This window comes from Echiichthys vipera (genome assembly GCF_963691815.1).
Source record: "Echiichthys vipera genome assembly, chromosome: 22".
Classification (NCBI taxonomy): Eukaryota; Metazoa; Chordata; class Actinopteri; order Perciformes; family Trachinidae; genus Echiichthys; species Echiichthys vipera.
In genome coordinates this window covers 5,914,380-5,941,591 of record NC_139847.1, presented here as the reverse complement: position 1 = coordinate 5,941,591, position 27,212 = coordinate 5,914,380, and the positions used below count along the sequence as shown (strand labels likewise).

General features: G+C 42.7%; 1 protein-coding gene across 1 annotated transcript in view; it reads left to right on the top strand.

The window, feature by feature from the left end:
• Nucleotides 1-1,489: 1,489 nt before the first annotated feature.
• arhgef40 (Rho guanine nucleotide exchange factor (GEF) 40) overlaps nt 1,490-27,212 on the top strand; it is a 47,822-nt gene continuing 22,099 nt past the window's right edge. The window contains exons 1-14 of the mRNA XM_083937459.1: nt 1,490-1,630; nt 11,441-11,530; nt 12,941-13,048; nt 16,478-16,763; nt 17,164-18,301; nt 18,578-18,816; nt 18,903-19,091; nt 19,176-19,290; nt 20,096-20,189; nt 20,330-20,416; nt 21,745-21,861; nt 22,760-22,858; nt 22,976-23,127; nt 24,959-25,097. Coding sequence (XP_083793585.1) covers nt 1,628-1,630; nt 11,441-11,530; nt 12,941-13,048; nt 16,478-16,763; nt 17,164-18,301; nt 18,578-18,816; nt 18,903-19,091; nt 19,176-19,290; nt 20,096-20,189; nt 20,330-20,416; nt 21,745-21,861; nt 22,760-22,858; nt 22,976-23,127; nt 24,959-25,097 — 2,856 coding nt within the window. The 5' untranslated portion in view covers nt 1,490-1,627. The remainder of the gene's footprint in view (nt 1,631-11,440; nt 11,531-12,940; nt 13,049-16,477; nt 16,764-17,163; nt 18,302-18,577; nt 18,817-18,902; nt 19,092-19,175; nt 19,291-20,095; nt 20,190-20,329; nt 20,417-21,744; nt 21,862-22,759; nt 22,859-22,975; nt 23,128-24,958; nt 25,098-27,212) is intronic.

Genomic DNA, 27,212 nt, shown 5'->3' with positions numbered 1-27,212 from the left:
CCCCTGGTGGCAGAAAACGACATAATGTGCCTTTATCTTACCAATTTAAATACTTCTTCCACCCTTCCATATTACATCAATAATAACAATGTAATATGCATCTGTCAGTAACTACTTTTACTTTAGTGCTTTAAGTTCCTTTTTTTTGTGAATGCTGTACTTTTACTTAGGTGACACTTTTAATGCAGGACCTTTGCTTGTAGTCAGGGGCAACTGCTTGCCATTGAGCAAGGCAGGCAGATGCTTGGGGCCCCAGGCCAGTAGAGGGCCCCCGAGGGCTGAAAACTTTAAACTACAGCAGTGACAATGTGCAAAGTTTGCGATGACAGCCGGAGACCTGACGTTCCTAAGGGAGCCCACCCGACTCCACCCAAGTTGCAAGTGGTTTTACTCCCACTACAAGTGCCGTGTATGATTCAGTTTAAAATGGTGATAAATGCTGGTCCAAGGGGCCCTCCTGTGAATCTTTGCCCAGGGCCCAACCAACTCTAGAACCGACTCTGCTTGTAGTGAAGTGCCACTTTTACTTAAAGTTGTTCTCCATAAGAATTGAGAAATGTTGTTTCTAGCAGCCTCTTTGGCAGTAAGATGTGACGATCCTGTCCCAGAGTCTCCATCTTGTAACGTTCAAATTCATTGTGTGTGCGTAGACGAGTATTATTTTTATTTTCTGCTATTTTGTAAACTTTATCGACACAAATTCACCTCTTTACTTTCGACAATTAAATAGATACACATCTTACGGAGTAAATATTGGTCTACCTCTTCCACCACCGAAAAAAGATGATATTGAGTTGCATCATGGGAAATGTAGGAGCCTGCCTTTGAGGCTTGACCCATACTGGAACTAATAGTCATGATGACTAAACTTCTGCTGCTTTAATTCTGACCGTTCTTTTAAAACTGTGCCTCCTGCATGTCTACCAACATTATGAAAGTGCAATGCTATTTCGCCAGAGTGGCCCTTTAACCCTTCTTTAATGTCAGGTGGGTGGCAAAAGGGCAATTTCAGTGACCCAGGGAAGGAATGTAGGAATACTTCATTGAGACAGTTTACAACCTTGAAATCCATTCTGCTAAAAATAAGCTTGCAGATACAATTTGGCATGGGTGTGACACGCAAACCCGCACATTTTTCTTCAAATTAAGACTTAATTAAGTGAATCAAGAAAGTGCAAATGAAACAATAAAACATCAGAGGTTTATTTGTGCAATTACGCCTGGGTGGAGTAACAGCTCGTTTTTTTTCATTGTCTATTCATTTGAGTTACTCTGGGGGGATAAATGGAAAGTTTGAGTGAAGAGAGGGACTGTGGTGCTCTTGTTAGGTGAGAGAAGGGGGAGGGAGGTGGGAGTGCGTGGGACTGAGAGAGGGGAGGAAGAAGAAAAAAATGCTTGGACATTCCCAGGCTGGGAAACATAGGGGAGAGTGAGAGAGGGAAGAGAGAGGAGGACTGTTTTCACGCGCTGAAATCTTACATAAAGAAGGGTGAAAGTCGCTGGGAAGGAGGTAATGGAGCCTGTTTGACAACAACTGAGAGGAGACAGTTTTTTTGCGGAGTATGCGGAGGGGAACCAAATGCAGGAAAAGGAGCTAAGGACTATGTAGGAATTCCTGACTGAAGTCATGGTAAGTCCCCCCTTTTCTTGGGTTTGTTAGTTGGGAAAAATACTAAAAGTAATGTATATTTCGCATAAAGGAGGATACACATGTCCCCAAAAACTCCTCAGGAGCTCAACAAACTTTCCCCCCCAAGTTTAAGTCCTATGAAAGGCTGATATGATAGTGTGTTCTGTTTGGGGTCCATGGCAACATGGCTTTATAAGATTTTTGTCCTTAAAATTACTTTAGATTGATTTAAAAAAGAAAGATGTGAATACTTACTTAATACACAAAGGGCTTCTTTTACATATTACAAACCCCCAGACTTCCATATGTGCTTCAAAAACTCAGCATCACTTGTTAAAAATCTATATATACAGTATAATTTTACCTTTAATCATTGTCGTAAAGGCATGCTTTCAATTTGGAGGCAAGTTGAAGTCAGCGGTTATTACTCCCAGCTTACAAAGTTGTCAAATCCCAAATGGCAGCAAATTCTAATGACATGATTTAAGTCAGTGTGACGATGGTGATTTTTGTGGTTGACTTGCAGAGAGAATCAAGGGCTCTCTGTTGCATCTCCAGGGACTTTGTTTACCATCCCCACCCACTTATGGTCTGATCAGTGACATACAGAGGCGAGAGAGAGAGTGAGAGATGAGTCAGACAGACACATGCACATACAGTAAGTAGATGCAATAGGAAAGACAGATATTAACAAAGAAAGATAGATATTCCTGCTTCTGTGTGTCATAGCAGGGTGGAGCAATTTGGCAGGGAGAGCAAGAGAAAGAAGTAGAGAGAAAGGGAGAGTGGGAAAGTAGCGGAATAAAGGAGGAGGGTAGGGTTACTTTTTATTTTAGGAGACTTGGACGGCAGCAACAGTGGTTTCGGTGATGCCGCATTTTCCACATTGGACCTGGGAGAAAAGGGGGGGCAGAAAAGGGGGGAACAAGGGATGGCATGGACTTCAGGGGAAGGAAGAACATGTGCAGATCAGTTTTAGGGTGGAAAACAGTAACAGATGTACACAAGGGAATAGTCGCAGCGAAGTAAAGAAATGCAACATTTCCTATAACACCCGGGTCAAAAGAGTGAATTCAAGACCTGTATACGCTGCAGGAACCAACAAACAGTTCTCCAGCATGTGTCCAAGAAGTAAAAACACTTAACACACGAGGAATGTGTGCCTGCATACTCGTTAATACACAAGCATGGCTGCTAAACACATGCACATAGGTGTGAAAATGCATCATACAGTCCAGTGACACACACAGAGACCTTTGCCAAGAATATGTGGCAGAGGGTATTTCCATTCCCTCTGCCTGGTGAGCTCTGGTTTTGAAACTCCTAATGGGATGTACCAGCTCTCATGTCTGGCCAAGGGGGGAAAAAAAATAAAAAATCAGATGAAAGTTATAGCAAACGGGTCTCTTAACCTGCCTGGAGTACCAGGCGCGTGGAGATAACGGCAGGAGAACAATCCAGACAGGGTCGGCGATGCTGTCAATCTCAGGAATCTTTCTTCAACTGAGTTTCCTGTCATTGTCAAGACTCGCCGACATAAACAGAGCACGCAGACCAATGGGTACTTCTGACGCAGCTATTTGCTGATTATGGCTGTTTCATTGGCATCTATATTTGGCCATCCGTGCAGCTTCGTTTTTTTTACTTTGCTTTTCATCTTGATAACTGATTCATCTGATGCACGACACACTTGAGGAACCCAGCCAAGGACATATTTATAGGTAGTGCGTTTTGCAGAAACTGTGTAGCATATTAAGATTACACCTTGTTACTGTACATTCAAGAAGAAAGAGAGGCCGGAGATTGTCACATTGTAGCAAACTCAAACACATCAACCATCAGTAAGAACACGTTTGTTCCCAGAAATAGCCTTATCCCAAATAGCTATTTGTTAGCAAATGATACTTCAGCATGGCTAGGGATACAACTATGTCAAAGCAGTTGTATTGCTCAGAACTCAAGAAAAGCGCAGTGTCAAGTTGTGTGGATGAGGGGTTCTCCAGAAAGCTGCTAGCAAGGCCAAGCTATCTGCCCGTTTTAAGCATGCACTGGAGGAGTGCCCTAAAATCCAGAAAAAGCCATAAATATAATCTGGAAATAATCCAACCTTGACTCGAAGCGTGCTCTAATCAATATTTTGGCTGCAGCAGAAAGTTCTTTTTAGTGGAAAACGGCTCCGATAAACCCTTTCTACACTACCTGCCCAGCGCCAGACTGAGACAAAGTTAGCAACTAGCTGGTGAAAAGAGTGGAACATTTAGCTGCTTAAAGTGTAATTACTGCGCAAAATCCCATGTTCTTTTTTGGTACTTATATACATCGAATAAACCATCGACAATAAGCCATTAGCAACTATTAACAGAGAAATCCGGGAGAGTCGCTAACAGCTGGACGGGACACTGATTAGCTCAGGGCAGTACGGTGAAGGCATCAATGCGGCTTTTTTAACCACTAATACTGCTAAAAATAACACCAAACCTCTGCAGTAGCATGATAAACACTAACAATGTAGTTAGTGAACCCAGAGTTTATTGTTTTGAAAGACTTACCAACTAGCCCCGGTACCAGCTCCTCTTGTTGTAAATCAAATGCAATCCAAAAGACATGTTTTAAGTGTATTTTTTAAAATTATTTTGAGCAGTATTAGTGGTTAAAAAAGCCGTTGTAATGCCTTCACCATACTGCGCCGAGCTAATCAGTGTTAGCCACGTCCAGCTATTGGCAACTCTACAGGATTTCTCCGTTAATAGTTGTTGCACAAAAAAACTGCCTTGATGGCTTATTTGATGTAAATGATAAAAAAAAAAAAAACAAGGGATGATTTTGCGCCAGAATTACACTTTAAGAACCAGATGTTTTTCCTCTTGGTTGCTGAATTTAGACTGAACCTGAGCGAGGAAGAGGACTCCAAATGAATGTTGTCCACTGGCTGACAAAAAAATTGACCCAGAAACACATGTTTATGATACAGGTTGAAAATGGCTAACCCTTTGTCGTTCACAGCCTTGTTTTAAAAAGATTAGAATTGATACACCGAGCTCCAGATATAGTCCCCAAGCTGCAATGAACTTGAATTTAATCTTCACTCTTCACCCAGATACTGCATCTTGCTACAAGAGAGAGCTAAGCTAGCAGGCTAACATTCTCCTTAGCCTCTCAAAGTTGCGTCAAGGAAACTCTAAAAGTTTCCTAGTGTTGCATCAGGAATTGTCACACACTGTGAAGACCAATAACGCCAATAGATGTGACAAAACACCATGCTCATTTGTCGCAGGCAATAGACGATGAATGGAGGCTAAGTTTTGTGTGAAATCTCATCTGCTGTGAAACTTGCCTTCACTCTAGTCAGACAGACTGTACCACTTAAGCAGTCTAAAACAATCTGTATATAGGCTGTTTGACCTACTGTAGGTCAGGTAAGATTATACAGGAAGATTTAGGAAAGGAAATCACTCCCAGCCCTCTCTTTCTTCCTCCCTTTTTCTTTGTCTGGCTGCCTCTTTCTTTTCCCTTTCTACCCCTCTGCTTTTCTATTCCCTCTGTCACTGTCTGCATCCTTCTCATTTTTGCTCCTAATCATGTCATCGACTCTGAGCTCCTCTCTGCCTCCAACTCTCTTCCTCTCTCTCCCTGTCCTTCATGCACCGTATGGGTCTACATCTGGTTTCTATCACAGCCGCTGCTGCTCTTGTTTCCCATCGATCTTTCCCACCGGTCAGCCTCCTCCTCCTTTCTTTTCTCTTTTCCTTTTTCTGTCTGAACCCTCCGTCTCCGTAGGGCTGTCTGGTTCTCCCGGTGTCTCTCTGTCACTCTGCTTCTTTTTTTCAGTCCGTTTCTGTCTCCTAACAGACAGTTCAAGCACAATATAGTATTGCAAAACCACTTGAGTCGGTCCACCTCGGTTTTATTACCATTTTGTCTGTCTATTTTTAGACTTGTCTCTTCTGTACGGAAGACTACTTCTGCTTATTCCGTTTCAGTCTGCGTAAACAAGAGAAAGACAGGAAGTCTGACGCAAGATCGACATACCCTGATTCTGTACAATGTGTCCATGTTTGAGACAAACAGGAGGATACACTTTCATTCACACTGTCCTCACAGACACAACACGTGCCATATGAACACGGATACACTTAAGTTCCCGGGTTACTTTTTCCGGTGAGTAATAGAGCTGAAAACTCTGTCTTACTCAAGGTCTACCTAATCTTTTTTACATTTTTCCAGAGGTCTTAACTGCCTGTTCTCCATTTGATGGAGTTTGCTCTGTTGTCTTGGATATAGCTTAATGGCGATAACACTATTTAACTATTTATGACTTTGCTCATGTGATAACTTCTTGGAATTTCTCTATAATTACATTTTTCGATACATATCATACTTCTTCAACGTGATACCAGATGTTTAAAGCATGCCACTTTTAAGGACATTCCGCGTCTATGTATGTCATGCTTTCCATGTGTCACCTCATTCCCATTCCCAACTCGTCACATACGGGTGCTTGGCCAGGCACTGGGTAGCCCTACGCATCAAACTATGACACTCCATTACAGTCGCTAATTCAAAGATGTTAACATTGGGGCTTCAGTTACTTGGTCATGTTAAGGCAACAAAATGATGTGGTTAAGTTTAGGAATAGGGCATGGTTTGGTTTTTTTGTAATGTAAGTCAGAAGTCAATGTAGCGATAACTTTTGGTTTCACACAGGACCAAACAACTGTCTCCTGGGTGGAAGTTACGCATTTGCTTTGACCCGTCCATCCGCAACATCCGATCCCTACGCGGACTTTCTTGCTCTTCACTACATGACCGTATAAATCAGACTAAATGGCGGGAAATTACATGCAAAAATATGTAGTGATAACACGCAAAAGTATTTGGCTTAAGAAATAGGAGAACTTTCTCACAAGGAACACTTAATCTCTCCATTGTTCTGAAACATTTAAATTCACCAAATTTGGATATACCTGTTTTTCTTTATAAAAGAAAAAACTGTGCAATGCTATACTTTGCATAAGCACTTTTTTAGCTAGCAGACAATGTTATTTGGTTAAAACCCCAACAATCTACTGTTCTACTCTAATCTGACTTCAAACTGTACTTTTACTTCTCTACACTTTCTCCCGAACAATGAATGAGCCTATCAACTTGTATAACAAACCAGAACTGGCGAAAGCTTTTCTTAGCATGCCTCAAATGAACTATCGTGTTTTTTGTTAAGCGCCTAACTCAATGTGTTCTTCATCATCTTTCTAGTTTGGTTTTCATTTGGTGATAATGTGCAAACAGCTCGTTCTTTCAGGGAAATTGTCGATTGTGCTGGAAAACAAAGCCTCTATGCCAGATTCATTTCATCACATCGTGCTACATATGTGCAGATTTGTCTAAAGGGACTTGCAATAAGGAGGACACCTGAGTGCATTAGCATTAAGTGATTGAAGAGTAACTGCATTACACCTATAGTCCCTTCAAGAAGAGGCACCAGGTTTTTTACGTGAGAGGCTCCTTCTGTCTTGGAGTACAAAAGGAAATCTAATTTACAAATTTCCTCAAGGCTGCTTTGTTTCATGTGCACGTAAGGGTCTGTGATCGAAAAGAAGAGCGACTAATTGCATTAGATGCACAAGTAGCGTAATTTTAGACAGAAGTGAAGGATAGATGAATCAACTTGACCCTTTACCCAGACAAAACCCACGGCACGCTCTACTAGACATCATTCCTTGTGTATTTGAGTGATTGTGCTTCCAGACTGAAATTCCATTCTTTGGATTGTAGCGGTGGAATATCCTGTTGAAAGTTGTGCGTACAGGCATGCAAACACAGAGGGAATGGCGAGGAAATAAAACAGGGGGAAACGGCGCTCGTGGCATACAATTGTACATCACACATCCAAACCAAATATTGTTGCAGGCGAGCTAACTTGTCACTAAGTAAACTACGTTGAGTTCAGCTATCTGCCAGTCTCATTGTCAACAAAATATTAAATAATACGATGCTGATTGGATTTCAAATGTTTTTGTAGGACAGCTCTCCAAAGCTGAGTGGCCTTTGTAACAACACTTAAGCAATGAATGAGCGGTGTACTGAGTTGTGTTCTCTGGCACACATATATCCTGAGGGGCTCTATTGAGCCAGTTGGGCTCAAATTGCAGAGTTGTTCCGATTCAACTTGCGTCTGGAGACAGTGTTGAAAGTACAGAGCATTGCACACAGTTATATTGGCATTTACAGTCAGTCTGATGATACATAAAGAGCTGTGAAAGCAAACTAAAGGACATTAGAGAGTCCTGGAGGAAGTTCCTGCTGATTTGCTTTGCAATCCCCTAAACCCCCTGCAGTGCTTTTACTAGACTCAATATGTTCTGTCAGTGAGCCAGAAGGCTGTTTAAACCTCTTTTACGACCACGACACCTATTACAACGTACCCTCTGACAGACTGTTGTTGACCAAAGTCTATGCACTGAGACCCTTTTGCATAAGTGCAATGTAATCGTCTTTACACAGCAACATTTGTGTACTGTTACAGAAGTTAGAGAGTATAGAGTGCGCGCCTAACGTAAGGCTTTAAAGTTGTAGTCCATAAGAATTGAGATACTTTGTTTCTATCAGCCGTTCTGGTGGTAAGACGTTATTTCGGGCGAGCCTCTGGGACTTCATCTCCCAGAGTTCTTTGGAAAAAGAACAGTGTCGATTGTGTGACGTCAGCAGATCGGCAGCTCTCACCTGCAGCAATGCGGTGTGATGCCTTCACATGCTCTACACTGATAGGAGGTCAGAAGAGAGAAGGGGAATAACGTAAAAAGCATCACTAACTGTGCAGCGCATTTCATTTTAGCGCGGGGAAGTCGCCAGAACGTATTTCTCGGCAAAGCAGCAAATACAGGTGCTTTCATTAGTGGGTCATGTGATCAATCACAGTTGTTTTAACTCACTTTCTGATAGACAGAAGCTTAACAGACAATTACCTGGATGAAAATCTTACAGACTGGTACGTTAATGCTTAAAAAGCTGTTAGTATTCGTTTCAAATGTGGAATGGTGCAGTTAGGGTTTTTTTTCTACGTTGTTTTAAGAGTCTCAAGAATTATTTGGAAACTTGTATGACATGCCAACCATCTGGCAGAGTTTTCCCTTGTTTCAAGATAAATAAGAACAATTAGGGCAATTGTGTCCTTTTAATAAGAGTACTTTATGTGTGACGAATTCCAAATGAAGGTTTCGTTTACTGAAACGTCAACGGACTAACGTGACCTCAGAGGTCTTCTGCTTCTGGAAAACTGAACTGCCTTCAGCATTATTTACGTAAGTTGCTGTAAAGCTCCCATCAAAAATTCTCTGGTTACTATGGGAAAGTAAAGCTGCATGAATTTGAGCCCTGCGGTGCCACTCTGCTGTTGGTGCCAGAAGGGCTGAAGTCACAGTTGAAAAATTTTGCTTTACAGCCAAGAGAGAGTGGCTAGGAAACAGAACCTGACATCGTTGGAGTGACCCTGAGCAACCACAGCAGAGCAGGTCTCCAAACAGAGTAATACTGTAGATCTGATGTGTTGCTTTTTTCAGCGTCTTGTCGCGTTTATATAACCGTATAATCTCATGAACTCTGGGCAATGTCCGACGAATCAGGTCCAGACATTGTCCAAAGAGTCCTTTCACACATGCAGCACACAACAGGAGATTGTCTGTGTCAGATGCTTTCTCACTTACTGGAAAGAGTCTGTTTGGTTTAAGCGAGGGGGCAGGGCATGACGCGGATTACACCCCGGTCACATAGCTCTTTGTAGTTTGGTCATAAACAACCAAGTCTTATTTTGCTGTTGGCCTTTACCGTCGTCTCTCCATTTCAACATTTTCATTGGCGTCTTTGTGTAAATAACCCTTCAACTTCACCCTTGAATGATTGTTTACTACTGGTTTCACACCAGCCGCATGATAGAAACACAACACGCCCACTTGCTCGCTGTGAATTCTCACACTGACTTTGTACTAGGGAACTGGCAGGATGAAGTCAATTTAATGTAGGGTCCAACTGATTCAGACATTTCCATTCTCACATACAGCTCGTCTGGGTAAAGTTTAGGTTTTCAGTGCAGGTGAGGAGGGGCTTTCTCCTCCTTAGTTTTCAGTCCAGGGGTGGATTGTTTTCCTGTTCTGTTCAAGCCCGAACCACAGCGATTTTTTGGTTGATCCAATAAGAAAGTGCCAAAAATTGCAGTTGTCCGAGTGTCCACTAGGGGCAGGTTTCATGGTAGAGCAGTTTCTCATTGACCCCCATGTTAAACAGGCCGTTTTGAAAGCATAATTTAACATATTTAATTGTTTAGGTCATGTCTCCATGACAACACTGAGGGCGGTGAATTTTTTTGTACCAGGCTAGTTTTTATGTTATTGAAGGTTCAAGTTTATGAATAATTAGATGTGCGGCCTCTTGAGTGACAGCTAGTCTCTGGCCCTTACTTCACGTCTGCCAGATGGACGTATCGCCCTCCGCCCAACGTCACATACATGCCCTTTTTTGGTAAGAGGAAAATAGGCGGAGTCAAAGTCTGACAAGATGGTGACTCCCATAGGTGAGCAAGATTGGATCAAGTTGAGAGAGAGGACCTCTTTTTATACAGTCTATGGTTCTGTTCCGCCCAACAAGTGCTTGCTCTCTTCTCTGCCTAAATGCCCATTCTCCCCCCACCTATTCTTCCCGACTTCAGTCAAAACACAATTGCAAAAAAGTCGTGGCATTTGTTTTACCTTTGAATATCTGATTTTTGTAGAATGCATGTTGTCAGGTCATTTCAGGCAGTGTTTCATGATTCGGAAAAATACAGCACTTTCTTGTTTGTAATCCTCATTCTGTCCTCCCCTGTGGTTAACCCCAAACCCTCTGTGTATACAAAAAACCCAAAACATTTTCAATACAGCCTAACCTAGGTCTTCCATAAACCCCCACACCATGACCAGCTCATTCCCTCCTGGCCCCTCTCTCACTAGCCGCGCTTTTCTTTTTCCGTACACTGTGTTCTCCCATTCTGGGTTTTCTCTCATGGCTTTCCATCGATCCCCTCGGTCGTTGTAGTTATTCAGGACAATACGCCGTCTGTTGAAGAGAATCCCGACGTAATTGTTGTCAGATGATATTTGGAGAGTCGGATGGAGGTGAAACAAAGAAAGTTTGGGTTTTAAAAAAGAGAGAAAGAGAGAGAGCAGGCAGCAAATTGGGGAAGAGAAGCAGATGGGAGGTTTGGGAGGAAATATGAAGGGAGGGAGAGGGAAAAAGAGAAGTTGGAAAGGAGAGAGAAAAAAGTTACAGGTTGCCATGCCAACGGCCCATGTCGAAAAAATAAACACTAAGTGTTGCGTGCTCTGTTCTGTCACCCTCCACCTCACCGGCTGGCCCAGCATTATGATGTGTGTGTGCATGCAGCTTTGCATGCATGTATGGTGTGTGTGTGTGTGTGTGTGTGTTGCGTGCATGTGTGTGTGTGTGTGTGTGTTGCGTGCATGTGTGTGTGTGTAGGGAGTTAACATGTTGCGGTGGTTTGGCTCTTTTGTTCTGGGGGTTCTTACATTTACTGGGCCTTGGAGGAAATGTTTGACACTCCCTAGGCCTTACAACAGGAAGTTGAAAATAGAATATGTGTGTATATTTGTCTGTGTGTGTGTGTGTATGCGTGTGTGTTTGTGTGTGTGTGTGTGTGTGTGTGTGTGTGTCAGCAAAAAGCGAGACAACCCAGCTGTTAAACACAAACACAGACACAAGAGTTGATTCAGCGTCCGGTTACGCTTTAACCCTTTTCTAACCATCCTTGTCTCTCTTTCTAAGGGTTCGGAGGCAATGGAGGATTGTGTGCAGGGGGCGCTCTCATCGCTTTATCCTCCTTTTGAGAGCACAGCACCGCCCCTCCTCTCCCAGGTACATTTCATGAGCACGCGCACACAAACACACACACCTTTATTCCATTGCACATCTTTATAGCAATAAACAGGGGAATATAAATAATGCGGATTCAATTAAATGATAAGGAGACGTAGGAGTTTGTGGGGAAGGTGATGTTGCATGAAGATAACATTGCTTTCCCTACGTATAAACTGCTGCTGGAAGCCAACACAAACAAAATCCAGCCAGCTGGTCAATTATAGTCAAACCCTCGTCATCCTACCAAGAGCTTCACATGACTTGTTTTCACCAAAAACCGCATACTATTTCTGATTTGGAGTCATAACATTTACAGAGCAGTTGTGGGAACTTATGGTAGGCTCTAATATCTGCAACTTAGCATTACAGAGTCCTATCTGTTTTCAGTTATTTTAGCGTTGTTTCCATAAAAATCATCAGGCCTTGGAGTTAAAGCTTTTGGCCCAATCTCTGTTAGCATCTATAGGAATTTTGTCATCAGTTTGCTCCAAGTTGCTGCATGTAGCTTCCGCACTAATGTCTGTGTTGCTGCTTGATGACTTGATGAAGTCATGTTGATAAAATGAAGCAGCCTTTCTGATTACATGCCATCTGGGTTGTAGGAATTCCTCTACTCTTGAGGCAAATGAAACCCTCAAAATCCATTTGATACACTCTATAATGCACCGAGGCTGCTCTTAGTTCATGAGAAGCTGTTATTCTGAACATTTTTACCCCAGACACGAATGATATGTAAAGCCCAGTTCAGACCAAACATTCGCAACGAGACAAAACTGTTTTAGAAGGTTGCAGGTGAAAGTTGTGGCGGTGTGAACTGACCTGTCTCCTCTGGAAACCGGCTGATGTTGTTGCCCTAGACTCAGCTTGTCAAATCACCAGCAGCTGGTTTTAGAACGTGAGGCCCATCATCTGTTTTAGCAGCCAATTAAGTCTGAGCAAAGTCCGCTGGTCAAGTCACTGACAAACTGACAGCTGGATGAAATGACGTTTCATCACTACTAGAAATGCCAATTTAGTGAGTATCTCACTACCTCTGCCCTCATTTATGTTATAATGCTACAGATTATATCCACTTAATAAAAAAAAAGCCTGAAAAGTAAAAAACAAGCCTGAAAAGCCGAAAAAGCCAGATAAATCAGAGGTTAAAACGGAAGGACAGAGGGACGTTGCTATGGAGATAATACACCGTCTCGCCTCTTCTCGCTGGTGTGAACTGGCAGGTTTCAGAACGTTGCAGACCTGACCATTGCAAATAGTTGCAAGTTTCAACTCATCTCATAACGAATCTTTGGTCTGAACTGGGCTTGATAGTTACAACATTTAGTTTTGTGCATCGAATCACCAAGTGCACTAAATACAGCTGAGCTCACTCGAGTGTTTTTCTCCCCTTTTTGCACATTTGTTCAGGTCTTTTCGGTCCTGGAGTCGACCTATCAACACGACAGTCTTCGCTACCTCCTGGACTACTTTGTTCCTGCCAAGCACCTCCTGCACAAACTTCAGCAGCACGCCTGCGTGAGTCCCAAACTGCACACGGTGCAGATGAGAACACACACATAGCTGTTATAATCAGAAGCAGAATAATCTGTCAAGTGCTTAAAGTATAGTGTGAGAAATCTGTCAACTGTTTGAACTTTTTTGATTCATTTCTGTGTGTGTTGGCAGAGCTGTTTTAAAGTCTTGAGGGGAACTGATCCAAGGCTCGTTTCAGCTCAGTCAAGACATGTTTTAAATCAAGTCTCGAGTTCTTAAAAAGCGCCACTTTATGAAGTTATTTCATGGATCGTCAAGTCAGTTAAAACGAGTCCAAGTCTAGTTGAAAGTCCTGTCAAACCTAGTCACAAGTCAAGCTCAGACTTAACTTGTTTATAAGTCTGTCAGGGCAAGTCCAAGTCAGTTGATAACACAAGGGCAAGTCAAGATTCAGGTCTGAGCCATGAAAGTCTTGAGTCCTAAAGGGAAAACCCACGTGAGGCCATATGTTTCCATACATGTTTGGGGGGCAAGTCAAGTCTCAAGTCTTGTCACAGCAAGGTTCAAGTCAAGTCTCGAGTCAGTCTAGTCAAGTCTCAAATACTAAAGGACAAGTTTTTATAAGACTTAACTTGTATTTAAGTCTCCTTAAGTGCAGATCCAATGCAAGTCCCCAGTTTTTATAAGGCTTTACTTGTTTTGAAGTCGTTTAGGTCAAGTCCAAGTCAAGTGTCAAGTCTTGTCACAGCAAGTCTCAAGTCCGTCTAGACTAGTCTTAAGTGAAGATTCAAACACTAAGGGACAAGTCCAAATAAGTTCCTTAGTCTAGTCAAGTCTCAAATACTTAAGTCTTTATGAGACTTAACTTGTTTATAAGTCTTTCAGGGCAAGTCCAAGTCAGTTGACACAAGTGCAAGTCAGTTGACCCAAGTCCAAGTTAAGATTCAGGTCAAGCAATGATAGTCTCAGGTCCTGAAGGTCAGCTCCAAATGAGGCCACATGGTTTCATACATCTTTGGAAGGCAAGTCAAGTCTCGAATCTTGTCACAGCAAGTCTCAAGTATGTCCAGATTAAGTCAAGACTCAAATACTAAGGGACAAGTCCAAATAAGTTCCTAAGTAAGAAGCATTATTACTGGGATCATTACCGGGAATTTGGGAGGTAAAACTCGAATGATTTTGTATGAAGTGTCGAGTCAAGTCAAGTCTCAAGTGAGTTAAGACTCACAGCAGTCAAGTCCACATTAATCTTAGGGTTTTTTTTTTTGTGTCAAGTCTTTGGCTTCCTATCACAGCGTATCACACTGGTGACACGAAGACATCGGTGCAAAAACAAAGTTCAAGGCTTTTCTAATTCGACACACGTGTGACCCTGCAGCAGTCACTCGCTGCACTGTGGAGGGTCGAGTTTGCTCTAAAACTCAAGCTGGCCGGTTAAATTAGTGAAAGTGGCTGGTGAAATTTGAGATTTACCAGCCGCTGTGACCCGCGGACAAAAGAAGCGGTTTCCTGCCTTGGAAGCTCCACTCTGAATCGACAGGGAATAATGAAATACAGGGGAATGAAGCATGAATAAAAGTTCAATCTTCAGACTCCCACATGCAAAAAAGCAAATGCATGGAAATGGTACGGTGTAGGACACACCATGCAAACACATGCAACTCCCACTCTGTGCCTTCACATCACTCTCTTTGCATTTTCTGCCTGACACACATAAAAACAAGATAAGTAAATAAGATGCAACATGTACTTAACTGAAAGCTCTGAGGTTTATACTTAAGAGCATTCCTTTTATTCTTCTTTCCAGCACACACACACACACACACACACACACACACACACACACACACACACGCACACACACTAACACACACACATATAAACAAAAAACTGTTTAGCACAAGCTCGAAGGCTGAGAACTGTCTCATATTTCCCTTTACAGTTTTTCTAGATTCTCTCACACACACACACACACACACACACACACACACACACATGTGCAGGCATTGTGAGCAAACTATGTTTTCATTGTCGCTGAGTGGAGCTGCCTGGGACGGGAGTTAGACTGTGAGTCATGACAATAATTCCTTCCATATGTGAGCCTGTTACCGCTGCGAGAGAAAGAGAGAGTGAGCAACGGAGAAGCGGTGGGAGACGAAAAGGAGAGAATGAACATGGCTTTCATTCACTGCGCGCACGCACACACGCACACACGTACACGCTTGCACTCACGTCCGAAAAAAGAGAAGATGCTGGAGGTCGCAGACTATAGTAGACTGATTGAGGAATTTTTTGTAAACGGGTGGTGTAGAAGAAGGAGCAAACACTGGGGTACATTGAGGGAGAAGTAGGAGGAGGGCCAGAGGACACAGGGAGTTACAGAATGTGGATTGACTCAAAACAGACAAACTTTTTAAAGTCACAAATGCTTGTTAATGATAATTTGGTAGACTTGTGCTAGTCCCAAAACATTGCCACAGCAAGAGAACACGCAAGAAAAAAAAAAGCCTTTGAGGGAATAAATTGAATAAGGGACTGAGGTAGAAAAGGGAAGATAGAGGAGAGGTCGAGGAAGGAATATAATTTGATCACGTCTCGTGAGTCTGGAGGGCACGGAGGGGGGAGGGAGATGCCCAAAGTCGGCCGATTAGATGTGACTGGAAACAGCAGAGAGAGGTTCTGGAGGAGTTTTATACCCCAGATTGTGAGAGGGAGGATGGAGGTCTGACACAGGATCGATTAAGGTGGGAATAGCATGTGGAATATGGTGTTTTATTCTAAGCAGATCAGTTGATGATGGATAGTGCAGGGGATCACACATTAGGCCTTCTCCCCTTCTCCTAAAATTCACAGTTTGTGAGTAAATATTTTGTTGTGGAATTCTCTATATTTAGACGCGTGTTTTTGTTTTAATGTACTTGATTTTCTCAGTCGTGCCGAGCTACTTTTTTCACATTTGAACTGTGGCCGAAGAGTTGGTCGTCTGCATGTTCCTGTTTGACTCACACTGACTCTCTGCAGCCATCCAGAGTCTTCTCACTGCGCCATGCCAGCTAAGCGGTTTTACTCTTTAGAAAGCGCTGCGTGAGTCACATGTCTGACATTTGTATGTGGCACTGGCTCTTGGCCAGTTTAGCTATTGAATAGTGTTGACTGGTGTGTTATCAGTTCTAGAAATACGACTCATCTGAATGCCAACAACAGCCGTGCATGCAGGCAGGCTCTGACTGGCTCATGTGGGCTTCGGTTTGTGAATGAGAGCAAGATTGTGTGTTGAGCATTTAATAGGATAGCTTTGGGCAAGAGGGGACGCTAACGGTGAGATCTCTTAAGGGCAGGGAGTGCACTACATAACCTAAAGAGTACAGAGAGAGGACTTGACACGCAAGATAAAATTTTATGCTGATGACGGTTTAATTTCTTATTTATACATTCAACACACTCCCTTTCTTTTCCTTCTTGTCACCACAGTCTCAGTACCTGGGCTGCTTGTTCCTTCACTCTGGCTGGCCTCTGTGTTTAGGCGAGAAAGTGGTCGTACAGCTCTCCACCCTGGACTGGAGGATCCTGCGCAGTAATGACTTTTACCTGCAGGTGGTGCCCTTCTCTACGCGCTGCCCCCGGCTGGCCCTGAAATGTCTGGCCCCCGGCGGGCGCACCGTTCAGGAAGTCTTGGTACCCGAGTCACAGCACCCCCTTGTGTTTACCACTGAGTGGCTGCACAGCGTCAACAAAGAACGAGGCCACAAGAGAGAAGGTAAGGAAAGGATGCCGTTCAGTTCAGGGGACGTTTAATTCTTTCATTTTACTTCTGATCATAGATTCTTACTATTATTGTTACTGGTGTTTCAGGTTAAGAGTCAGGAAAAGGTTTTTCTTAGGCTTAGGTTTAGGTAATGGTTAACACTTGGTAGCTTAGTGGTAAGTAATGACTGTGAAGAAGACTTTTAAAACGGGGGAAGTAAAACAGATGGCTCGAAGAGGCAAGTTTATGACCAAGGGAGGGCATGTGGAAGGGTGACAAGAGAAGGGAGATATATATGGGTGTCAGCAGGTGGTGGTTGTGAGACAGTAGAGCTAAAGAAAGGCAGCAAAAGTTCAAACATTGCCCTTTATAAACTTGACATAAACACAATCTTGTCTCATCTTTTGCACAGTTGGGGGAGGACTTGACACCTGCCTGGTCAGCACATGTGATGGTGTGGTTCGACTTCCGTGGAAGGAGATTGTCTACCCAAAGTTCATCCACGACCCTTCTGACGAGCTGGGCCTGATGTCCAACCACGAGGGCCCCACATCCAAGCGCCTTCCCAGTGAGGGGGGCACCAGCCTCGGAGGCTGGGGTGGTTCATCCTCCGGAGAACTGGACTCCTGTTCCTGGGATGAGGAGGAAGATGATGGTTTAACACCAGACGGCTTGGACTCTGAGCCTGCGCTTCCCCGTCGAAGACGCAGCGAAGATGGGCTTGGGCGGACAGCGAGGCGACCTCAGCTGGACGGGGACTATGTGGAGCTGTTGGAGCCCAGATTGGGTCCTGATGGAGGGGTTGACACAAGGCAGAGGTATCTGGAGATGCATGGGATTTGTAAGACCAAGACTTTGCCTCTGTGCAGGAGAGGTAAAGCCATCAAACTTCGGAAGGGGAGAGCTTGGGGATATGGGCGACTGGAAGGGTCAGGAAGCTTTCGAGCTGTTGCCAAAAGAGAGGTAGTTACCCCGAAAGGCGACATTTTACCAGCTCGACCTCCACCAGGAGTCCCTGAACCTGGCAGAGGGACGCGGTCTTACTCTTCTTCTGTCCATGACTCTGATGAAGGAGATAAAACAAGTAGAGACTCTGAGGGATTGGAAAGCCACCGTCGTTATTTCGATGGCGTGTTCAAAGAGAGGAGACCTGGCGTGGGTAAGGAAAGAGATAGCAACGGCCTCACCCAGCCGTGCAGAGACAACCACAGAGGTAAAGACTCTGAGAGTGGCGACAGTTTCGTTGCGAATGAAATACAGGACTTGACAAACCACAAAGTCGGGCATGTCATAGAGGGCCACTCGGATCACGGCTCTCATTCAGACTCTGTTTTCGAGGATACAGATAAACCTTTGAGCGGAGACAGTGATGCCACAACCCCAACATCAGACGCACCAGAGAGACCGTTCACTGAATCCAATAACAGTGGATCTAAAATGAAAAATTCATCAAACCCAAAGTTGACAGAGGAAAAGGAAGACGGTAAGACGGAGGACAGAGTTTGTCCCAGAGGAAAGGAAGTTAAAACTGCAGGATTCAGAGCGCCAAGGTACATATTTGTTTCTTATGGGCTCTCCTTCTTCTTATTTGTTTTTCATTTTCACACTTTCATATGAAAGTACAGATCAGTTGCACTTTGGTGCAAACTTTGCACACAAAGTACAGCCTTGTCCGAATTTATCGCACGCATCGGCCTTAAATCAATGTTACACAAGATATATTCAGTCTAAAGGATATTATCTCCAAACAACAGAATTTCTAAAGTGATACAAATTATTAACTGTCTGTTGTACCTCATTAGTACTTTCCTGTGCTTTGTCTTTAGGAGGAAACGGAAGGGAAAGGGGGCCAAGGGGAGGGCTAGGTCTGGTGGTCGTGCACATCAGAAGGGATCAAAACAGCAGGGTAAAGCTGCTCAACCAAGTCCCACCACCGCCTCTGCTTTGACAAAGCTGCCAATCACAGAGGAGAACCAGGCAGAGCAAAGAAAACAGGCAGACGAACCTGATGGAGTGCCACCTTTGATGGATAAGGGGACAGAGGACACAAGGAAAAGCAGTGCAGGTCTGAAGGAAATTGAATATTGCATGCAGTAAAAGTCCTAAAATACCTCATGGAATATTTTCCTTAACTTATACATTCCTCAACAGAGACAGAGGTCGAATCTTTGCCCGTCTGCAATGGCCAATTAGGCACATCCTTACTTAACCACTCGAATGAGGAGGCAGGGTCGGGAGAGACGTGTCCTGAGCAACTAAATGGTGTTACATCTAAAGAGCCTCCGCTGCTGAGGGAACTGGACACGGAGCTTCTCGAGTCAGGGAAGCTGAAGTTGACAGGCAAGTTTCTCTCAGGCTTTCAGTAGCCTCAGGATATTTTTTTTAAGCCTCCTCTCTCAGCGTTTAACCTTATGCTTTCCACAGGCACAGTGGACAGGTTGGGACGCGCTCTGGTTGTCACAGAGTCAGATGTATCAGAGGAGAGCTTCTCTGAGGAGGAGATGGCCCGGGTCCTGGCCTGCTACCATAGAATCACTCGGTGAGGCTGCGTTCTGCCTACTCCAGTCTGACTGAGATACGTTTCAGTAGTTTTAATAGTTTGTGTTAGACATCTCTTCAAGACATGACACGTCGCTTTCACACTCTACACATACAGTACATGTCTCTGCTTGTATATCTTAATGGTTCCATATCATGTTCCTTTTCAGGTTCATACATGTATCTTGGGTTTCTACTAGAGCATGTTTACATGCTTTAAAATATACCTGTATCACCCTCTGTCTGAAATGCTCCGTTTTTGTGCCTGTCGCTTTAAGAATAATGATGAATAACTTCTTCTGTGATGTTTATATTTGGGCTTGTGTCACTTTTCTTGTTACTCTGCTCATTTGCAAACCTGTTCATCCAAATGTGCTTTAAAATAATGTTTGACTTAATAAAAAAGAAAGTGCATCATGTGCCAGGAAACCATGAACAAACGTTTTAAAGCTTGCCAGATTTCCTTGCACAACCCCCAGTCATCTGTTGCTCGTAGCAAGTCTGAACAAAAATTCCACAGCGGGTTAAGGAAGAAATTACACGACCCCTTACTGTCCCCTAAAAAGCGACTTTGAGTTCCTGAAAAGCACTATATAAATACAATGTATTATTATTATTATTATTATTATTATTAAAAAGTACCATAAGTGCCTTATGATGCTTTACTATTTTGAGTAGACATCATTTATCCTTATATATATATGTTTTTTTACATTGCAGGCATTTCATTTTAGAATAAAACTCTTCTTTTCTTACTCCTGCTCCTGTTTAACTTATCCTCTCCTCACTCCGTTCATCCTCGTCAGGCCTGCAGCCAAAGAAAAAGGTCTCACGGTGTTAATGGACAGCAGGCGCTCTCCGCCCTCCACCCTCTGCCTCTCTGCTCTTAAAATGTTCCAGGTGAGACTTAAAAAAAAAAAGAAAAAGAAATGTTATCCAAATGCACTAAATGTTTGCTTGTGTTGCTCTAATTTGCCTGCAGATGTGATCAAGTAGCTCAAACACATGTTTCTCGGTGGGTATTTTTTTGTGCGTTCCAGGTGTTGGTTCCTGGGGGTCTTGGATCTGTTCTGGTTTTGGTGGAAGAGCAGCAGGAGTCCCTTTCTCATAATGTGGAAGGAGCAGAGGTGACCTCATACAAACCCCATGTTTACAGTTTATAATGCAGCAAACAGACGGCGTACTGTTGTTCATTTCCTTTTTGGTTGAGCGGTTTTTATTTTCTTTTGTTTGCATGTCTCAGCGTTAATACACAGGTAGAACACCCACAAGGAACTTATAATAACACGTCAAGACCACAGTGATAGAGTGTGTGGGAAAACAAGCAAAATGAGAGTTTCTGAACTTCCATTGGCCATAATAACAGCTCATATATGAAATGCAAAATGTTCAAGAGCAAATTACATTTCATACACCACGCTTTGTTTCCGTCTCTTGCTGAAATCTGATGAAAGTCAGGTGCTCTTAGTTGGATCGCACATTCACATTGTGCTTGAATCCAAATTAACCTTATTTCCATACATTTGGCACATCTCGGGTTTGCAAATAACCCTTATTTTACTGGCAATTCAGCTCATTGCTTTGCATTGTTCGGCAGAGGTCTCCCTTACACACGCACGAGAATTTTCTTTTCTCACCATGTGGTTGGTTATTCAGCTCGGCAGCATTAAAATGTTGCATTTAAAAGGGAAATGTCACCCAAAAGATGTTAACACTGAAACAGTTGCTGGAGCTGCACCGTGCATTCTTCGGCCCATTTTGTTGTTTGGTTGTAATTAAAAAAAACACTCAAAATAAAGAAGGAATAGTCTTTGTAGCCACGAGTGCAGGACATTTGCAAAGCTTTTACTAGATTTTCTAAGCACAGCCTCATTTTATTTTTCCAAATTTAACATTTTCTGAAATGTCATTTTTTAAAGGTCCCATAAAATTCTCATTTTCAGGTTCATACTTGTATTTTGGTTTTCTACTAGAACATTACATGCTTTAATATTGCAAAAAACACACTACACAACACTTTTCTCATAATGTTTGCCTGAAAATACCTGTATTTACCGTCTGCCTGAAACGCTCCGTTTAGCGCCTGTCTCTTTAAGAACCCCCTCCTCTGCTCTGATTGGTTAATGTTTCAGGGTCTTCCCCATCTGCGCTCTCAGCATCTCTGCATCGTCATTACAGCCATGACTTTAACAGCACCGTAGCAGTGTTTTCTACCTTTACAGTATATAGTATAGTTGTGACATCACAACTGTAGAGAAGTCCTGACGGCTCGTTTAAGGATACAGTTTCTGTCGATTGAGCGTCCTGATACTTCAAAATTAGTTATTTATAATAAAGAAAATACATGAAAATCTCACTTTTTATATGGGATCTTTAACTGTTCCCTTTCTCTACTGTATGATGCTGTTATTTTCTTTTCCTGACCTTGATTTCGATCCTTTCCTGCTTTTTCCAGATCCACATGGTGCGAGGAACAGGGGTCCTTCAGCAATATGTCGACAAGCAGCAGCTGCCCACAGAGATGGACGGAGACTTCAGCCACTGTCACTCAGACTGGCTGGCCTTCAGACTGGTGAGCATCTGCTGCTTATTATCTTGTTAAATAAAACCATTTCCTATTCCTTTTCTCTCTAAATTTCCACATACTCTATAGTTTCTTTAAAATTTTCCATGGTCGATGGACTGATTTACAGAGGGTCTCGAGTGAATTGAGCAGGAAATGATCACTTCAGGCCTTTAAGATTGATATCTATGCTTCTGCAAATTACTCAGATTTATTCTCATTCCCTCACAGAATGGTTGTTGCAGCTTCACAGTCTGAGTATATATATATATATATATATATATATATATATATATATATATATATATATATATATATGTATATATATATATAGGTGCACTTAGACGGTAAGAATAGCTTTCGATATACAGTACCAAAGCTGGAGACCTTATACAAGTGTTAATTTTAGTGTGAAAATCTGCCGTTGGTTTCATTTTGCTGTGAGTACTCATTAATTGTTGGTAAAATATTACCACAGAGGTGATTGAGTAGAGTGGGAGAAAGCGAAGTTTGGAGAGGAGGAAGGACAGATAAGAGGATGTTGGCTGGGAAGAGCGGTTGTCCGGTGGTGGTAGATGATTTCAAAGATTTATGATGAACAGGGTGTGGAGGATAAATCAAGGAAAATGAGGTCTGAGAAGAATCCTAAGGGCTCTTAATGGTCCCCCCCCCAGACAGTTTATATTGTCGTATCTAAACAGATGAAAACATTTTCCTGTCTGCACGTTCTCTGACCTCTCCCATTGAAGAAACAGCAAAAAAGACAGGGCTTCGTGTAACTTCATACACTAACCTGTGCCTGCTTTACTTAGGGTTTGTGTTTGGAGTTAATGTGATAGTATAAGTAAAATGCTAACCTCCAAACCACTGATTCCTCTCCTACTTTCTTCCTATTTATTCCCTTCAGAGCTTGGAGAGTCTGACAGAGCGTTGTGAGGGCGCCCTCGCACTCCTCGGAGAAGCACTGCAGTCCATGGACACTGAGCCGATGCCAGAAGACATCAAGGTACAGAAGTCAAACGTGGCGTGCTTTTTTCTCCCTGTATTAGTGATTTGATGTGATATCATTTGTTATCTGATGATTCTCCATAGAAACATTAATAAGCACTTTGTTGTTCTTCAGGCTGTTCCTCTGAGCATCGAAAAACACAGACAGCTCATGGCGAGCGTCCTGGCAGATCAGCGTTTAACTGAACCACAACAAAGGGGCGGGGCTTGGCTTGCGGGACTGACTAATAGCGCGACTGGACTGGCACAGAAGTCGCCAGACTGCAGGTACCGAAATCTTTATTTTAACGATGATGTGATGGGATTCATGGCTCCTTGAAGGGAGGGCTCCTCGTTTAGGGGGCGGGGTTTGCTAGGTTTATGATGGGGTAAGATTTACCCTCTGTATGAAATGTGTTTGTAAATAAAGTTGCCTTAAACGCAGTTCATTCAACACTTAAAGTGTAGTTCCGGCGCAAAATCATTGGTCTTTGATTTTTCGGCATTTACATACATCAAATCACAGACAGTTTTTCTGTGTATAAACTATTAACGGGGAAATCCAGTACAGTCGCTAACAGCAGGATGTGGCTAACACTGGTTAGCTCGAGGCAGTACGTCTTTTTTAACCACTAATACTGCTCAAAATAACACCAAACCTCTGCAGTAGCATGAGAAGAGTCCCTACACATAAAACAAAGCAGTAATGGGCTCCTTACTTTTGGATTGACTTTGGTAATTGACATGAATGGACTTTACTATGAGAGGAGCTGGTACAGGGGCCAGTAGGTCTTTAAAACACTCTTTTAATAAACTCCGGTTCACTAACTACATTGTTGGTGCTTTGTTTTCTGTGTAGGGACTCTTCTCATGCTGCTGCAGAGGTTTGGTGTTATTTTCAGCAGTATCAGTGGTTAAAAAATACGTTTTAATGCCTTCACCGTACTGCCCCAAGCTAATCAGTGTTAGCCACATTCGGCTGCTAGAGACCCACATATACTCTGTTAATAGTTGTTTACGAAAAAAAACTGTCTTGATGGCTTATTTGATGTATGTAAGAGCATAGACCATGGGATTATTTTGCGCCTAACTACACGTTAATATTAAAAAAATGTTTTATTGGCACTATGAAAAACAATCGTGTAAAATGAAAAAACATTGAAAATAATTGAATTGTTAGCGAACATAATATTGCTTATTCATATAGTGTAGTGTAATAGAAATGTGGTGCCTTTATGGACCCTTATGTTTCATATTTTCTTTTTTTCTTGCTTTTGATGCAAAGCTTACACATTGTTGGTGGGAATTAACTTATTTAAATGCACAAACTTCACAAAAAACTGAAAAGCCCTGAATACTGGAAATTTCTACAGCCAGTGAATGTGTCTCCCAAGAAAGTAGTACAATAAAAAGACAGATTTAGACTCATTATTTATTGTGGCAACGTGTGCATATACTTGATCTTGTTATGATGCTAATGAGGCTGTATACTGCTGGAGTATACATTAGACACAGGCCTATTGATGTAGAATTATTTTTAATACAAAGACGTCATGCAAACACAATTGTTCTAATTGAGCGAATAGACATGCAGGAACCCCCTTGGTCCCGGGGGGGGGGGGCAGAAAAGGGATCTGCATGTCCTTTTCCTTTCCCAGTTCTTGTATTTGATTGAGGGATATTTTTTTTTTGTCACGATGAGTTATAGGTTAAAAATACTCCTCATCGTGAAAAACAAAGTTGTTTGTTTTCAGCCAAAAAATGAAAACCAGCCGGCGGAGAAAAGGAATGTGAGCTTCACATCAAATGGAGGACAGAGCGATGCGGCTCGTTTGTTCGTACCCGACTAAAGCTTAAAGATGATCTAAAGACTGCTGTATTTGTAGCTGTTCTTCTCATCCAGTAATGAGTTTTGGCTCAGTCTGCACAAGAATGAGGCCAAATACAAGTTGAGGCTGACTTTATTCTGTCGTTGGTCTGCAAGGCTTTTATTGTTTTTCAAAATTACATAATTTCTGCCAGCCAAAAGTTTTCACTGTCAGTGGAATTTAAATTAAATAACATCTCACGACTTCATGAGAGAATGCCTGGTCATTTTAGACTTTTTTCCCCTTGTCAGAGCTGCTCTCGCTGCGACCTCTAAACTCTACGACAGCGTGGACGACGCCCTCCACCGGCTCGTCCGAGTGTCCAACCAAAGAGGTCGCGACCTGGAAGCTCTGGGACGGCTAGCTGGGCTGGTGGACAAACTGGAAAAGGTGAGTAAGGGAGGAAGAGTGTGGTTGTATTCTCATTACACAAACCTGGCGGACTGTGTGCTGCTATCTCTCGCCTCGCCTGAATCTGACGAACTAAACTACTGTGTAACCTACCAAATCAGAAAGAAAGAAAGATTCAAATTTGAGTTTTAAAGGGGACCTATTATACTTCTCTTCAGGTTCATACATGCATTTTGTGTTTCTACTAGAACATGTTTACATGCTTTAATGTTCAAAAAACAAATTATTTTTCTCTACTACCCATGGCTGCTGCACCTGTATCCACCCTCACGAATAAAGTCTTCTAAACCAAACCCTCGTTAGCATGTAGCTAAATGTAGTTAGCACTGGACTGTAAGGGAATATCCATAGACTGTATAAAAAATACCCGTAGCATACCCGTCGTGGTCCGTTCTTTCAACTTGATCCAATCGTACTCGCCCACGGGAGTCACCATCTTGTCAGATCTTGTCCGCCTCATTTCCTCTGACCAAAAAGGGCATCGATGTGACGTTGGGGGGAGGGAGAGACGTCCATCTGGGTGACTTATACCGCTAAGGAGAGGTGAGGGCATGCAGCTAGCTGTCACTCAAGAGGTCACACCCCTAATTATTCATTAACTTTAACCTCCAATAAAATAAAAACATACAGACTTGAATGTTTTTTTGAACCAGGCCTTAAATAGGTTTAATTATGCTGTGAAAATGGCCTGTTTAACATGGGGGTCAATAAGAAATTGCCAACTACTCCTAGTGGACACTTGGAGAACGGCAATTTTTGGCACTTCCATATTGGATCAACCAGGAAGTCGCTGTGGTGAGGGCTTGGGAGTATTGCAACACTTTCTACCATAATAATAATGTAGCTAGCAGTGGACTGTAAGGGAATATTGCAGCACTTTCTATCATCATAAATCCAAAATAAATTATTCTAAACCAAACACTACACAACCAGATATGTTCCATGAATATATGATCTGAAATTGGGGTGAATTTGAAAACATAAGCAATCAATATCATAACTTCCATCTGGCGGTAGTAAACTGTGGCCTATGAGGGGATATAGCAGCATTTTCCTACTGTCAGAAATTAAAAATAAAGGGTTTTAACCAAAACTGCACAATCAGACCTGTCCCAGCACGAATGTGATCGGATGGTTGAAATAAAACCATATATCTGACTTCTTGATGTGTGGAATTGCAAGCTCAAGTGCAAATCACCGTTAACCCCCAATTGATTCACGAGCCAGGTCAGATTATCAATTCAGAACAAACAACCAGTGATAGTCACAGCTTCTGAGTCATGGACGCAGCTCTTTATAGATGGGATAGTCTCGTCTTTTTGCGATAGCTTTGCTGACAAAACCCAGAGGTATATTGGGTTATATTAGAGTTCATGAAAGAGTCCTTGAAGTAGCGTGAACAAATACAGACTCGGCTGTTGTTGGCCCGTTTCTTTAGGAAAAGCAAAATTGATATTCCCTCGCAACTAAAAGCGCATTTTCTTGGCAACATATTAAAGAACTAAATTGCCGACCAACTGGTGGTTGTTGAAGTTAAACAGACTAGAGAGTAGAAAAACTGTCGGAAGCTTTCAGGACAGTCTGAAATCTGAGACTTTTGCTATGGAGGTTAGTTTCACATCTGTTAACCTCATTATTTGATGTTTTGGCCACGTTTGATATGAAGATCCGACATTGTAACATTATATGTGACAGAAAATGAGGAAAAAGCATAATAGCTCCACTTTGAGCATCTTTTCAGTGTCCAGCATTGCGTTGCACATAAAGGATTTCCACTGCTGTGACTCCACCCTTCCTCAATTCTCTGCGCTGTTCCCATCAGGGATTGGATGGAAACTCCCTGATTTGCTGGTGTTTACTGATGGCTGTGTTTTCTCTAAGATACGCTTCTTCTCACTTTACGCCCTTGTGTGGCTCGCACACAGCACAACAAGACAGATACAACATGAAAAATGCAATAGAGTATAGTGGATAAAAAAGATATGCACCTCAATGTGATGTGATGACCATCTTTCTGCTCCTCTACTGCGTTTCACTCGTCTCTCTCTGTACAGTAATTGCCTTGTGTCCTTCACTGACCCGTCTCTCCCCCTC